Genomic DNA, 16,157 nt, shown 5'->3' on the forward strand with positions numbered 1-16,157 from the left:
AAAATGGAAGTTGCCAACCTGAATGAGCCTCCACAAATACAGTATAAAATCAAAACAAGGAAGATCCAGGTATATAGCCCTTCACAGAGAGATTCTCTGACTCAGAAGCACTCTTTTGACCAACCACATCCACTGAAAAAAGATGAAGTCCTTCACACACAACCAATGAATGGTCAACCTATGCCTTTCATTCTTCTAATGGAGGCCCAAGGCCTACTGCTGCAGAAATCCCTCCAGCTGGCCCTAGGTCTCTTAATCACCTGAAGGTGTCTTATAGAAGAGGATGAGATGATTCCAAGAAGCTACTATGTGCATACACCTGTCAGAATGCAACCAAATAGTACACTTAAAATGTGTGCATCATATGTAAATTTCACCTAAAAAGAAAACTAAAACAGAACTGCAAACAAATGTTAATGATATATACACTGAACTAAACGAGTAAAGTGTATTAACATCCACAACCTACTTTGAAACATATTAAAAAAACAAGATGCACTGCAGGTAGAGGGAGGGACACATAAGTGATACAACTAAACTGTTAATTTTATTTATATTTTTACTTATTTGAGAGATAGAACAAGCATGTGCACGCACAAGTAGGGAGGAGGGGTAGAGGGAAAAACAGACTCCCACCGAGCAGGGAGCCTCTATGCAGAACTCGATCCCAGGGCCCATGACTCTTGAGCTCAGGGTCAAGAGTTCAAACCCCACAGGGGGATACAAATTACTTAAATAAAACTTTAAAAAAATAAGTTGATTTTTAAAGGTTTAATTTAGGGATGCCTGGGTGGTTCAGTTGGTTAACCATCTGACTTGATTTCAGCTCAGGTCATGAGCTCAGGGTCATGAGATTGAGCTTTGTGTGGGGCTCTGCACTGGGCATAGAGCCTGCATAAGATTCTCTCTCTCCCAATCCTGCATCCTGACACTCTTTGTGCACGATCTCTCTTTAAAAAAAAAAAAAAAAAAAAAAAAGTTTAATTATAGAATTTTGGCAGTTTACATGCAGATGTTCACTGTGAAACTTTTTTCAGTTTCTCTGTATACTGAAAATTTTCACAATAAAAATGTTGGAAAAAATAGTCACCCACTATTTCTATCAATGACAGCAATGATTTTTTTAAAAGACTGATTTATTTTAGAGAGAGAGGGAGTGGAGACAGGAGCAAAGGAAGAGGCAGTGAGAATCTTAAACGAACTGCCCAAGCACAGAACCTAACTCGGAGCTCCATCTCAGGACCCTGAGATCATGACCTAAGCCAAAATCAGGTCAGACACTCAACAGATTCTGCCATCCAGGTGCTCCAGCAATGATTTTTAATATATGTTATCTTATTGCAAATTTGTATAACTGTGAGCTATGCCCTAATACTAACCAGAAAATATATTTTGTTTTCTTATATAGGTACTTTCTATCCAACACTAAAGACAAATCAGTTTCAAGAAAACAAATATATTTCCCAGTCAGTTAAAACTGAGTATGTGCTAGGCATTCTACTTTGTGTTTTATGCAACACTAGCTCCAATGTATCCACAGAATCTCAACAGGAAGCTTAAAATACATACACACACCCCTCTCATAGTATCCAAAACTGACATGGCCTATCTAAAATAATTTTTAGCCTTGTCAACCATTCACAATACAAAACCAAATACATTCACTACACAATCTTTAAAAACAGTAATAGCTTTCCAGAGTCTCCTCTCCTACAAAGACCATCATATGAATGCAACACAGACAACAAAATGATTAGAATCTTTCTTTCACTTTTACCAAATAAGTGAGTCATTGCTGGCTAACTTCCTCTTAAGGAAAAACTCATGTAAAGGCCCACTGTTCTTACTCTGCTGTGAAGTGCCAAAAGCTTTTTACATTCAAATAGATCATTTCTTCCAAAACTGCTGTATACCACAAGAGATTTTATATAATTTTCTTAGCATAAAAGGCATTTATTTAGAAACTTCAGAATAGGGACACCTGGCTGGCTCAGTGTGAGGAGCATGCAAGCCCCATGATGGGTGTACAGATTACTCAAATAAATTAAAAAATTAGAAAAAAAATCTTCAAAAAATATTAAAAAAGAAAAAAGAAAATCCTGAACATAAAATGTGAGAAGGAAAGACCTGCACCAAAACACAACATCAAGAAATTTCAAAACACTGGAGACAAAAATAGTAATACAAGATTACCAAAGAGAAACCCAGATTACAATCAATCAAGCATCAGCAAGGTATCACAATTCTCAGCAGCAACAATGGAAGCTGGAAAACAATTAAGCAAGGTCCTCAAAATTCTGGGGGCCAGAGGGATGGGGGCAGATAACTGCTAGCCTAGAATTCTATAACCCAACTATTAAAGTATAAGTGCAGAACAAAATGTTTTCAGACATGAAAAAAATCACAAAAATGTGACTCTTCCATACTGTTGGGAGACTACAAAAGGAGATCCTCCACTAAAACCAAAAGGTAAACTAAGACAAGGAACTGACCAGAAGGGAAAGGGAGAAGAAATCCCTGACATATTGGAGAAGAATGACCCCAGGGTAAGGCCTAACCTGGGATACCAGGACCAGGGAAGATAAAGCAGTTGCAGAAGAAAATAGGCACACATTCATCAAAGGATGCTCACACAGTCACAGTAACAGGGATGGGAAGGAATGAGGTTACCTTCAAACTATGTGCATGTAAACCCTTCATTAAAATGAAAGAAACAGATTCCATGACCCCACGACCTGCTAACATTCTAAGGCTTTTCTCTTTTATGTGGCTGCTATAAGTGAAGTTTTTCTTAAACAAACCTGGGGCCTTACTTCATGAACATAATTCAAATCTTCGCCAATTTATTCTCCATCCAGCCCTGCATGGCATGACCAAGGAAACTATTTCATCACTTAAGAGTGATGAAACATTTTTCTCCCTTTAAAATGTGTACTAGTAGGTAGGGGAATAGGTTAAATAGTTCATGGGTATTAAGGAGGGCAATTGTGTTCAATACTGGGTATTGCATGTTAAGAGATGAATCACTAAATTCTATACTTGAAACTGATATTACAGTGTATGTTAACTAGAATTTCAAAACTTGGAAAGAAAAAAAATACTCCCTCATGTGCTAATGTAGTGTTTAAATCACTTCTTAAACAGAGTTTACTGTAAAGAACTGAATCTTCTCTTGAAGACTTCAGATGATCATTGCAAATATTAATTACAGATACTCACAACTGTAAATGGGAGAAGAGAAGCCTGAATGTGCAGCCTCAGGGTGTGCATACTGCCTGCCAGAATCCTCAAATAACACAGCTGAGAGGATATGTTAATTCATTATATAGATGCCAAAAATGAAATAAAATCACTTTCCCAGAAGTGACACAGCTACAATCTGAGCCACATCTAGCACACTCCAACCCCAAACTCTTTCCAATATATTGCTCTGATTCCAAAAAAAGACAACCCACTGTGGCTGCATGCGTACTCAGCCTACTACGCTTATCCATGAGGATGAAATGAATGACACCTCCATCTCCAGGCTCTGAGTAATGGAATCTTTCAGCAAAAGACATGACATCTCATCACAAGGTTCTCTAAACCCTTGCTATGTCATACTTAGAAGAGTTAAGAAGTAATAAGTAGTCTTAGGATTGCCAAAGTGCTTCAAAAGCCAATCTCCAGAAACACACCACCTGTGTACTATACATCAGCTTTGTCCACAAATCTGATGCTGAGAGAACCAACCAGAAGGCAGTTGAGAAAGCAGCAGAACTGAACACAAAATTTCTTTTTAACTTTTTTTATTGTGACAACTCTGGCTTGCTCATCATGTAAGATGAAAGGCCCACTGAAAAGGAAAAAATTTTAAATTGATAATATGAAACACTGAGCAGATGCCAGAAAAAGATAGGAGCACTGCTGTGGCCCAGACTCAAATCAGGTACCTGAAGCACTGGGGGAACGCTGGTGGGACCTTCAAAGTGCTTTCATTTTCACATCTGCAAATTTCATATACATCTTTATCCCCAGCCTCTTCCTGCTTATTTTTTATTCTCAACTTATTTTGTCATTTACAAATTTCACATACATCTTTATTAACAGCTTTCCCTAACGATCAGAGGGGTCTGACAATACTGGGCCAGCAGTCTGGCAGCTGACAACTCTCTAGTATCTGTCAGCAGATGTCCCTGTGAATACGGCAGGCACTGCTGGCAACCACCATCCCCAACAATCCCATTACTCCTACCTGCCTCCAGCTTCTGGGGTTACAACAGCAACTTGAGAACAGTTTTGGAAAAGCAGCAAGAAGAGGACGCATCTCTCAAAGAGAAGATGGAGGACACATGTTCTACAGGTTGGCCCCAAGGCACCCCAAAGGAAGAAGCTAACCAGACCTAAAAACACCAAGCTTCCTCTTGGGGGAGTACTATACTCTCCAGGCAAGAAAAGCTTTGACAGCCTCAAACAACTTGAGGCTCTTTTTGTAAAAAAATAAAAAAAGAGTTGGAAGCTTTTAGCACATTTTTGTTTGAAGATTTATTTACTTGAGAAAGATAGAGAATGCATGCGCCTGCACAGGGGGGCAGGGCAGCAGGAGAAGAGAGAGAATCCTAAGACGACCCCGTGCTTGGGGCGCCTGGGTGGGTCAGTGGTTTGGCTCCTGCCTTTGGCCCAGGGAGTGATCCTGGAGACTCGGTATCAAGTCCCATGTCAGGCTCCCTGCATGGAGCCTGCTTCTCTCTCTCTCCCTGTGTCTCTGCCTCTCTTTCTCATGAATAAATAAAATCTTAAAAAAAAAAAAAAAGAAAAAAAAAAGAAGACCCTGTGCTGCTGAGCATGGATTCCAATCCTACGACTCTAAGATCATAATATGGGCCAAAACCAAGAGTCAGACACTTAACCAACTGTGCCACGCAGGCACTTCGCTTTTAGTACGTTTTTACATTAACTTGTTGTACTCCAAGGAGAAACTGAGTACAAATAAGCTACCAGGGAAAATTCTAGAACGTGACATTTTATGGTAGTTTGCAGCATAATCACATACAGTAACAAACAACTAAATTCTTAAGAAAAAAAAAAAAACTTCAATCTATTCTTCTCATCATACATAAAAAGTAAACAAAATGGGACACAGACTTAATGTAAAACTTAAAACTATAAACCTTCTAGAAGAAATATGAGAACATCTTTGTGATTTGGGTTAGGCAAACATTTTTAGAAATGACACCAAACATATGACCTACAACTGAAAAAAACAATAATCTGAAAATTATTAAAAACTCTTGCTCTTGGGGTATCTGGCTGGCTCAATGGAGCGTGTGACTCTTGATGTTGGAGTTACAAGTTCAAGCCCTAAACTAGGTGTAGAGATTACCTACAAATAATCTTTAAAACACACACACACAGAACAAATTAAAAATAAAACTCTTGCTCTTTTAAAGACACTGTTAAAAGAATGAAACAAACACTACCAGGGGAAAATATGTGCAAATCATGTACCTGTAAAACAAGTAAAACTGAGTAAGAAATTCAAAACTGATATACAGTAAAAGATGTACACACTTAACCAAAGATGTTACAAATGGCAAATAAGCTCATGAAAAGACGCTCAACATTATTAGTCCTTAGGGAAGTTCAAATTAAAACTGGGATGACACATTACCATACCACCCCCCCCCAAAAAATGGCTAAAATTAAACCGAATGACCATACCAAGTGTTGACAAGAAGGTAAAGGAACTGGAACTCTCATACACTGCAGATGAGAATGTAAAATGGAATAACCATTTTGGGAAAACAGCTTGGCAATTTTTTACAAAGTTAAATATACACTTGCCATGAAACCAACCACTCCCCTCCTTTGTATCTACTCAAAAATGAAGCATTACATCTACACAGACTTGTACAGAGATATTCACAGCAGTTGCATGTTTAACAGCCCCAAACTGCAAATAATCCATAGGTTCATCAACTAGCAAATGCATAAGCAAATTGTGGTATTCCCATACAACAGAAACCCACAATAAAAAGGAACTATGACATGGATGGTAATTATGGAGAATGAAAGCAGTCCAAAAAAAAAAAAAAAAAGAAAAGAAAAAATTACATTCCATAGGATTCATTTATATAAAATTTTAGAGAATAAGACAATCTACAGGGGAAAAAAACAGGTCAGTGATTTCCTGGATCCTGGTGGAGATTACAAAGGGGCAGGAGAAAGCTTTTAGAAATGAGAGCTATGTTCACTCCCAACTGTGAGGGCGATATACAAAGCATCAAAAATTACCAAACTATACACTTCAAATACGTACAATTTACTGTATGTCACCTATACCTCAAGAGAACTACTTTATTTATTTATCTGACAGAGAGAAAGAGAGCAAGCACGTGCAAGGGGAGTGGCAGGCAGAGGGAGAAGCAGTCTCCCCACGGAGCAGGGAGCCAGATGCCAGACTCCATCCCAGGACCCTGGGATCATGACCTGGGCCAAAGGCAGTCACTTAACCAACTGAGCCACCCAGGCGCCTTTAAGAGAACCACTTTTAAAACGTTAAACAACGTAAGAAGTTTTACAAAAGGAGATGGACAGTGACATTTAGCTGTTAAAGAAACCAGTGAAGAAAAAAAATAAAAACAAAAGAAGAATAAAACAAGAAACCAGTGAATAATAATATAATATTGCTAATCCCAGGAAAAGGATTTCTATAGGATCTCTTTTTTTCTTTTCATGTTCTCAAAAAATATTTAATGACACAGAAGTTCCCTTGTTAAATGAAAAGAGCTGGATTAAAAAACTACACATAAGGCGGGACACCAATTTTATAAGACCACACACATACAACTTAGAAAAACACCAGACAAGACTGCATCATGACACAGAGTGATTGCCCATGTGGTGGTGGGTCTTAAAGTTGTTTTTTACACGAGTGAACCGTTCATACAATTTTAAAAGCAGTAAGTGAGGGTTTATGGAACTGCCAGGATCAGGTACTAATGGGAGACCCAGAACCTACTCCCCAGGTTGGCTGGAGAGACGACAGCACACTTGGCTGGAAAAATGCTTTGAGGGTAACCCTGCCCAGAGGCCAGACAAGGAAGAGGGATGTAGGTTTAATCAACAAACAAGTACTCTAGGTGAGGTGGGAGAGAAAGAACGTTAAGTAAAAGCTGGCAAAAACACAAAACAGAAACTATTCTGGAAAGAACAGGCCAATGTGTCAAAGAACCAGAGATTAAAGGAGAATCTCCCCCTCAGTCACAGGAAACCTTCATTGGGGAACATTACTCTGGTGTAAGCAAGCAGGAAACATGAACTAGAGGAGAAAAGGCTTGGGAGCAGGAAGACCAAACCAAGATCTTTGTCTAGGTGTGAGCTATTGGCTGAACAAATACAGTCAGAGTAGGAAGAGAAAAGGAGAAAGGGACAGAAGAGTCAGAGAAGGAAGAATTTTATGATTAGCAAAATAGAATTCAGGGAAAGGATACTACGCCTCTCTCTTTTTCTGTCAAAGTTAACTGTGTGGCTAGGGGTTCCGAGGTGAAAAAAGTGAAGCACCCCAGCAGATCCATGAGGCCAAGCCTTCAGGTCAGTGTGGGCCATCACTACTGCAGCAGAATCACAAAGTCTAGTCTAGGTGAGTAAAGCCTGGAATGAGCCCACACTAGAGCATAAGCTCACAAAGTCCCACTGTCTTTTACAAAGTTCAGATCCAAAACAAGTGGACTTTCAACTGTATCACTGATTTCTAAAATCTAAAAATATTCTCACGCATTTGAAATTAAGACTTTGTTTTAAAACTATATAAGACACAGCATAGGGAATATAGTCAATGGAATCAATGGAACTGTAATAGGGTTGTCCAGTGACAGTAGCTCTACTTGTGTAAGAAAAACATAAAGCAGATTTGTAGAAATCACTGTGTTGTACACCTGAAATTAATGTAACATTATCAACTACACTTCAAAGAAAAAATAATAAAACTATAATCGAAGTGCCAAAACAGTATAGAGAAATCAGTCATCTCTAAAACTGTTAGCAACATGGAAATTCCATCTATTAACTTGGGAAAAAGATCTTTAGTTTCTAGTAATCAAAACTATTTCATAAATATGTAATCTGGTACTAGTTACCTATAAACAATGTATGATTAGAATACAGATCTATGTGTGGAAGAACATCAGAAATGCAGTGTCTAAAGTGTTATGTGCAGTAAGAATAAAGTTTTTATTTCACTAAAATAAAGGCTAAACTTATGAACCAAGAAATCAGTTCAACCCCAAATCCTAATACTATACCCATACTTCTCAAAACCCAACCACTTTACATTCTCCTTTCCCCCGGCCATGAGGATAAAGCACTTCTGCCAGCCAGCACACATATGCTGCATACCTGTTTGGAAGGTAGGATTCGCTCCAGGGTACATGTTGGGGGAGTAGGCAGGAGCTGCAGCTGCGTAGCCCATGGGGAAACCAGCTGGAGAAAAAAACAGAACAATGTGATGTCACCACCAGAAGGAGTTACACAATTTTACAAACATGGCTCCCACAGACTCAATCCTTCTTATCCCCTTCATCAAACTCCACATATTGATTTAAGGAGCCCAAGAGTACTACATATGCCAAGCAGTGTCACTACTAGTTGTTTCCTTTCCTCAGAATTGGGATGGATCACAGATGTCCATTAACAGATGAATGGTTAACAGAGATGTAGTGTATATATACAATGGAATATCACTCATCCATAAAAAGAATGAAATCTTCCCACTTGCAACAATGTGCATAGAACATTGCTGGGTATTATGCTAAGCAAAATAACTCAACTAGAAAAAGACAAATACCATGTGATTTCACTCATATGTGGAATTTAAGAAGCAAAATAGATGAACATTAAGGGGAAAGAAAGGAAAAATAAAGATTAAAAAAAGTGGAAGGCAAACCATAAGAGACTTAACTATAGAGAACAAACTGGGGGCTGCTGATGGGGAAGTGGGTGAGGGAATGTGGTAACTGGGTGATGGACACTAAGGAGGGCACTTGATGTAATGGGTGTTATATGCAACCAATGAATCACTAAACTCTCCTCTGAAACTAAAATACACTATATGTTATCTAACTTGAATTTAAATTTTAAAGAAGGAATTGGAATGGGTCACAAATATAATCAAGTCTTTTTTAAACCTGTCAGTAAATGCTTACAACTTCCTACAATTGAAAAAATTTGGGCAGCCCGGCTGCTTAGCGGTTTGGCACCGCCTTCGGCCCAGGGCATCTGATCCTGGAGACCTGGGATCGACTCCCACATCGGGCTCCCTGCACAGGGCCTGCTTCTCTCTCTGCCTGTGTCTCTGCGCCTCTCTCTCTCTCTCTCTCTCTGTCTTTCATGAATAAATAAATAAAATCTTTAAAAAAAATTTTTGGCAGAAAACGGAGTTAGAATGCCAAAAAATAACACACGAACACAAACCTAAGCTGAAGTCGGGAAATTCCTAACACTTCTAGCAGCTTTATTCTAGACTGCTAATAATTTATTACTTAGCAACAATAAGAATGCTAAGATATCATGTGGTGAAGGGGCTGTTAACTGGCACCACTGACACATGGAAATGGGAAAAATTCAGTCTTACAATCCACTTGCAAGCAACCTAATATTTATTAATATAAATGAAGAATCTTTTTTTAATTTTTTAAATAATAAATTTATTTTTTATTGGTGTTCAATTTGCCAACATACAGAGTAACACCCAGTGCTCATCCCGTCAAGTGCAACCCTCAGTGCCCGTCACCCATTCACCCCCACCCCTTGCCCTCCTCCCCTTTCATCACCCCTAGTTCGTTTCCCAGAGTTAGGAGTCTTTATGTTCTGTTTCCCTTTCTGATATTTCCTACCCATTTCTTCTCCCTTCCCTTTTACTATTATTTATATTCCTCAAATGAATGAGACCATATAATGTTTGTCCTTCTCCGATAGACTTACTTCACTCAGCATAATACCCTCCAGTTCCATCCACGTTGAAGCAAATGGTGGGTATTTGTCATTTCTAATGGCTGAGTAATATTCCATTGTATACATAGACCACATCTTCTTTATCCATTTAAATGAAGAATCCTTAATAACACTAAACCATAACTACTACTAATTCATGTGAATACAACAAAAATATCAAGTAAGACAGTAAGTGCCACAGTCAAAATCCTGGCTTCTTGGCATCCACCAGCAGAGGGGCAGGCCTCAGTTACCCGGCTCCTGGCCTCCTCAGAGCCTAGGGACCTCTGGTAAGGCCCATGCCCAGAACTTCCCCTGAGCCATCTGGTCCACAGTTCAAAACGTTCCATTCATGTGACAGCTGGAGCATTAGAATCTACTTCCTTATATGGGTACAGAGCCAATGAAGATGACCCACATTCCCTAGTCTTTACTACTGTCACAAACTAGCTGTGAAAAGCTGTTAAGTTGTCTATCCATTTTTCCCTTCACGGGTAAATAAAATTGAAATGGAATGGCAGACTTCAAAAGACACCATTGAGGAGACTTAGAGGGAGCGTCTCCTAGGGATATTTAAGGTACCGTGGTTGTCAAGAGTAACCAAAGTGAAAAAATGAAAGGTAGTAGGGTAATATAAAGGAGAAAGAGAAGTAGAGTTCGCAGTAAAATTTCAAAACTAATCTTTGTGAGTCTGGATGTCATTTGTAAAGATTTTGGATAAAGTGCCTTACAGGAATCCCTGCAGTCTCCAGCACAGCAGGATGCCCTTGCTCTGCTGCACCTCCTGCTATAGCGGTCTTGTAAGTTCCATGGGTCTCCTCAGAGGCAGGTACAGAAATGTTCAGTAGCACTGTTCCCAAGGAATCTCCACTTGCAGATGCTCAGTTCTCACCTCACATACAAATCTTGTGCTTCAGAGTCACCTTCTTCTTTCTCAAAACTGATCCTCCTCTACCTCAGCAAAACCTTTTTTGAGTTCCTTTCATAAATTATCATTTTCTCGCTTGACCAATTAATTAGAAAACAGTGTGAGGGGATGAAATGCTGAGCAGATTCACTCATTTTGGATATTAAGGGCAGATTCAACTTGAAACACACCTAAAATGGCTATTTTTTAAAAGACCAGGAAAGTGGCCTGCCTCCCTCCCTCCCTCCCTCCCTCTCTCTCTCTTTCTTTCTTTCTTTTTTAGTTTTGAATATCTAATACCTTTGCGGGTTTTTTTATTTTATTTTATTTTTTATTGGAGTTCAATTTGCCAACATATAGCAGTGGCTTTCAATCTGTTCTATGAAGCCTAAGCAGTTCCTTAGAAGCCTCAACTCTGAGCAGCAAGAGGCCAACCAGGCTCTGAAGCCTGCCTTCAATTCACTCTGGGAGATGCTCTAACTCATCCTAGAACTAAGGAAATACTTACAAATCTTTTCTAAGGTCACACTGTTAAAAACAAAGCTTAAAATACTACTGACCTAGATCATAACTGGTAGACTTCTGCACAATTCCCTCAAAATCCAAATGCCCTCAGCTCTACCAATAAATCTTCCAGAGGCATTGTCTGCTTCTGTACTTGCCTTGTGTCTGAGAGTTCCTGGGACACTACTATTATGGTCTGCTTGGCCCTTCCTATCCTAACTTTCTAACAATGAGTTAACATGCTCTAAAATAAGGAAAAGCCACATAACAAGTATTTAAAACAGCATAATTAACCACCAGCAATAGGACATCCTCTACTTCTATGTCCACGCACAGAAGTACACCTCCCTTGCACACAGATCACATACCACCAGATCCCACACATACACTACCACCCTGACCCAGAACCCCAGAAGAGTTGACCCCACTTACTCTAGTCCAGAGGTTTCTACTGTGACCACACAAAACCTCCACATGGAAATCCCTGAAATGACTACCTTCCTGGATCGTCACAAGCACTGTTTTAACTGGTCCTGGTTGTAACATCTTCTGTTTCTTGATTTTTCTAGAAAGTTGAGAAGCACTGTTCCTTCCTATTCCTGTCAATCTTTCTGACCACAACAGTGTCTTCCTAAAAATGCACTCACAGCAAATACTATACACTATTTCCTTCAACATCAGGTCTACGTCCCTTCTGGGACAGAAACATTGGAAAGCTAGAAACTACACTGCCCAGATACCTCTATTGTAAGAGATTATAAGTGATCTCAAATTCTACTCATTTTTATGAAATTAATTACTTCATGAAAATAAAAACTTCAGAATAGCTTTAAATACCATGAGCTAAGTAAAGAAGAAAAAAATACTTGCAAATTATATAGACAAAAACTTAATACTCTTAATATATGAATACTTCTTAAAACTAAAAAAACAAAGACCCAATAATCAAAATATAAATCAACAGAAGACATGGACAGAACTGCCAACTTCGTGTACACTGATGTGATTTCTAACATCAGACCACTAAAAGTCCAAAAGCTGAAAACACACTTGTTGGCAAGACTGTGGAGAAACCATCATCTCACACACTTCCAGTAGGGATACAAAACAGTAAAAATTCTATGAAGGGGAAATCAGAAGCATCCTCAAAATTGCAAATGCATTTACCCTCTCACCCAGCAATTCTATCTTAAGGAGCCCATCCTGAAGATAATTCCCACAATCAACATAAGCTGCAGCATTATGGGAATAACAAAAAACTTCAAACAACCTATCTATCCAAAGAACTGGTTGAATTAGCTATGGCAATCCCACAAGATGCATGTTTACACAGCAGTACTATGCAAAATATAAAAGAGAACAAAGCAAACCTCTGTAACTGATGTAGAATAATTTCTAGAATGTTCTGAGTTGACAAAGCAAAGCAAACATCACCACCTGAATTTCTATTCTGGAAAAGAAGCCCCTGTTCAGCCATGAACACTGCGTGGGCTGACAGCCTCTGGCAGCAGTGCCTCCTGAGGGCCTGCCTCCTCTCACCTCCAATCCTTCCCTCACAGCTCCCCCATGAGCTGGCTAAAACTTAACACGGAGCACAGTCCTCAGGTTCTCCCTACCTGATTAGGTACGTTCTTCATTAGAACATTCACGAAGGTTCCCCCCAAAAAAATGCCTATTTCCCCTAATTTCATCTGAGTGTTCACTACCTTTTGTATAATGAAAGAGTAATTAGAATATTACTGTATGTAATATTCTGTATGTTGAAATTCTAATCCTCAAACAAAATAGTATTTTAAGATACTAAATTGTGGTAATCATTTCACAGTGAATACATACATTAAATCATTACATACACCTCTAAAAAAAACATGATGTACAACCTAAGTATCTACAATTTTTACTTGTCAATCATGTATCAATGGAAGGGGCCCAGCGAGGAGCCAAGCTAAGTAAGGCCAGGCGGGGAGTGCCCCCAGGACATGAAAGCCCAGTCCCAGAGAAGCAGAAACTTTACCAATCTTCCAGGACAGTGAGGTGCTCGCAAGGAACTCGGGCAGGATCCCAGGAGGGGCAGTAGAGCCCCCAGGTTCCCAGGGTCACTAACAGAGAAGCGCGACCCAGGGGAGAGCGTGCCACACACTGCCTGCAGAGCTCCCTAAAGGGCTGGAACGTGCGCCCGCAGGGCCTCAGGAGTTCAGGCAGTGGCTCCCTGTGGAGGGGGCTGTGCCCCAGGAGAAGCTCAGGCAGCATCTCAGGCGGTGGCTCCAGGTGGAGTGGCCTGCGCACAACGGGAACACAATTCCAGTGGCGCAGGCCCCAGAGCCCAAGGCTCTGAGGGACACAGCCCAGGATCCGGCGCTCCCCTTGGGACAGGCAGGGGCCAGGAGGACACAGGAAAGTGAGGACACTCCTGAGCTGCGCAGATCAGCACCCCCCACCCCTGGAGCATCCAGGCCAGTGTGGACTGGGAGCTGCGAGAGTTACTGTGGGAGCTGACTCCAGGGCTAGAAACCTGGACGCTGCCAGTCTTGTTGTTCCTCCCTGTATCACCTTGTGCCTGGGACAGAGCAGGGCGCCAGGAAACAGGGGCCTCACAGGATAAACAGTTCCCACTGAGCCATGCACCTGGCAGGGGGCTGGGCAGCTACCCCAGGTACACACACCTGAGAATCAGCACAGCGGGCAAGAAGAGCAAGTTCTTGACGGAGCAGCTCTGGAAAGCTCCAGGGGAAGTTGAGGGATTTACAGTATATAGAATCAGAGGATACACCGCCTTGTTTTTGTGTTTTGTTTTTACTTTTGTTTGTTTTTCTTTTTTCTCTTTTTTCCTTCCTTTTTCCAGTAATACTTATTTTTAGCCACTCTGCACTGAGCAAAATGACTAGAAAGAACTCACCACAAAAGAAAAAATCAGAAATAGTACTCTCCCACAGAGTTAAGGAATTTGGATTACAATTCGATGTCAGAAAGCCAATTCAGAAGCACGATTATAAAGATACTGGCGGCTCTGGAAAAAAGCATAAAGGATTCAAGAGACCTCATGACTGCAGAATTTAGATCTAATCAGCCCGAAATTAAAAATCAATTAAATGAGATGCAATCCAAACTAGAGGTCCTAACAATGAGGGTTATGAGGTAGAAGAATGAGTGACACAGAAGACAACTTGATGGCAAGGAAGGAAGCTGAGAAAAAGGGGAAAGACAATGAAGAGACCATAAGGAAAGGTTAAGGGAAATAAATGATAGCTTCAGAAGGAAGAATCTATGTATAACTGGGGTTCCCGAAAATGCAGAGAGAGACAGAGGGCGAGACAGTATATTTGAACAAATCATAGCTGAGAACTTCCCTACTTTGGGGAAGTAAACAGGCATTCAGATCCAGAAGATAGAGAGATACCCTCCCCAAATCAGTAAAAACTGTTCAACACCTCAACACTTAATAGTGAAAGTTGCAATATCCAAAGATAAAGAGGAAATCCTTAAAGCAGTGAGAGACAAGAGATCCTTAACTTACATGGGGAGAAATATTGGGGAGAAATATTAGATTAACAGCAGATCTCTGCACAAAGACCTGGCAGTCCAGAAAGGGCTGGCAGGATATATTCAGGGTCCTAAATGAAAAGAACATGGAGCCAAGAATACTTTATTCAGCAAGGCTCTCATTCAGAACAGGAGAGAGAAAGAGCTTCCAAGATAGGCAGAAACTGAAAGACTATGTGACCATCAAACCAGCTCTGCAAGAAATACTAAGGGGAACTCTGTAAAAGAGAAGTCCAAAGAAACAATCCACAAAAACAGGGACTGAATATAAATTACAATGACATTAAATTCATATCTTTCAATAGTAACTCTGAACGTGAATGGGCTTAATGATCCCATTAAAAAGTGCAGAGTTTCAGACTGGATAAAAAAGCAAGACCCATCTATTTGCTGTCTACAGGAGACTCATTTTAGACCTAAGGACACCTACAGCATGAAAATAAAAGGCTGGAGAACCATTGACCATTCAAATGGTCATCTAAAGAAAGCTGGGATACAATACTCATATCAGATAAATTAAACTTTATTCAAAGACTATAGTAAGAGATGAAGAGGGACACTCTATCATACTTAAAGGATCTATCCAACAAAAGAACCTAATAATCATGAATATTTATGCCCCTAATGTGGGAGCTGTAAAGTATATCAAGCAATTAATAATCAGTTAAGATATACTTAGATAATAATACAGTAATAGTGGGAGACATTAACACAGTACGTTCTGTAAATGACAGATCTTATAAGCCCAACATCTCCAAAGACACAAGAGCTTTAAATGATACACTGGACCAGATGGAGTTCAAAGATATTTACAGAACTTCACATCAAAACGCAACTGAATACACATTCTTCTCAAGTGCACACGGAACTTTCTCCAGAATAGACCATATACTGGGTCAACCAATAACAAAAGACTGGGATTGGCCCCTGCATATCTTCCGACCATAATGCTTTCAAACTAGAAATCAATCACAAGAAGAAATTTGGAAGAAATTCAAACACCCGGAGGTTAAAGAGCATCCTGCTAAAAGATGAAAGGGTCAAACAGGAAATTAGAGAAGACTTATAAAGATTCATGGAATCTAATGAGAATGAAATTATAACAATTCAAAATATTTGGGATACAGCAAAAGCAGTCCTGAGAGGGAAATATATCGCAATACAAACATCCCTCAAAAAACTGGAAAGAACTCAAATACAAAAGCTAACCTTGCTCCTAAAGGAACTGGAAAAAGAA

At 39.9% G+C, this 16,157-nt stretch overlaps 1 protein-coding gene across 2 annotated transcripts in view; it reads right to left on the reverse strand.

The window, feature by feature from the left end:
- Positions 1–16,157, reverse strand: part of FAM168B (family with sequence similarity 168 member B) — a 51,265-nt gene that overhangs the window by 14,048 nt on the left and 21,060 nt on the right. For both annotated transcript variants that reach the window (XR_013358945.1, XM_077861210.1), the window contains exon 3: positions 8,377–8,460. Coding sequence is in view for 1 of the 2 variants with exons in the window: in XM_077861210.1 (XP_077717336.1) it covers positions 8,377–8,460 (84 nt within the window). In the remaining variant the exon portion in view is untranslated. The remainder of the gene's footprint in view (positions 1–8,376; positions 8,461–16,157) is intronic.

Source organism: Canis aureus, chromosome 20, assembly GCF_053574225.1.
Source record: "Canis aureus isolate CA01 chromosome 20, VMU_Caureus_v.1.0, whole genome shotgun sequence".
Classification (NCBI taxonomy): Eukaryota; Metazoa; Chordata; class Mammalia; order Carnivora; family Canidae; genus Canis; species Canis aureus.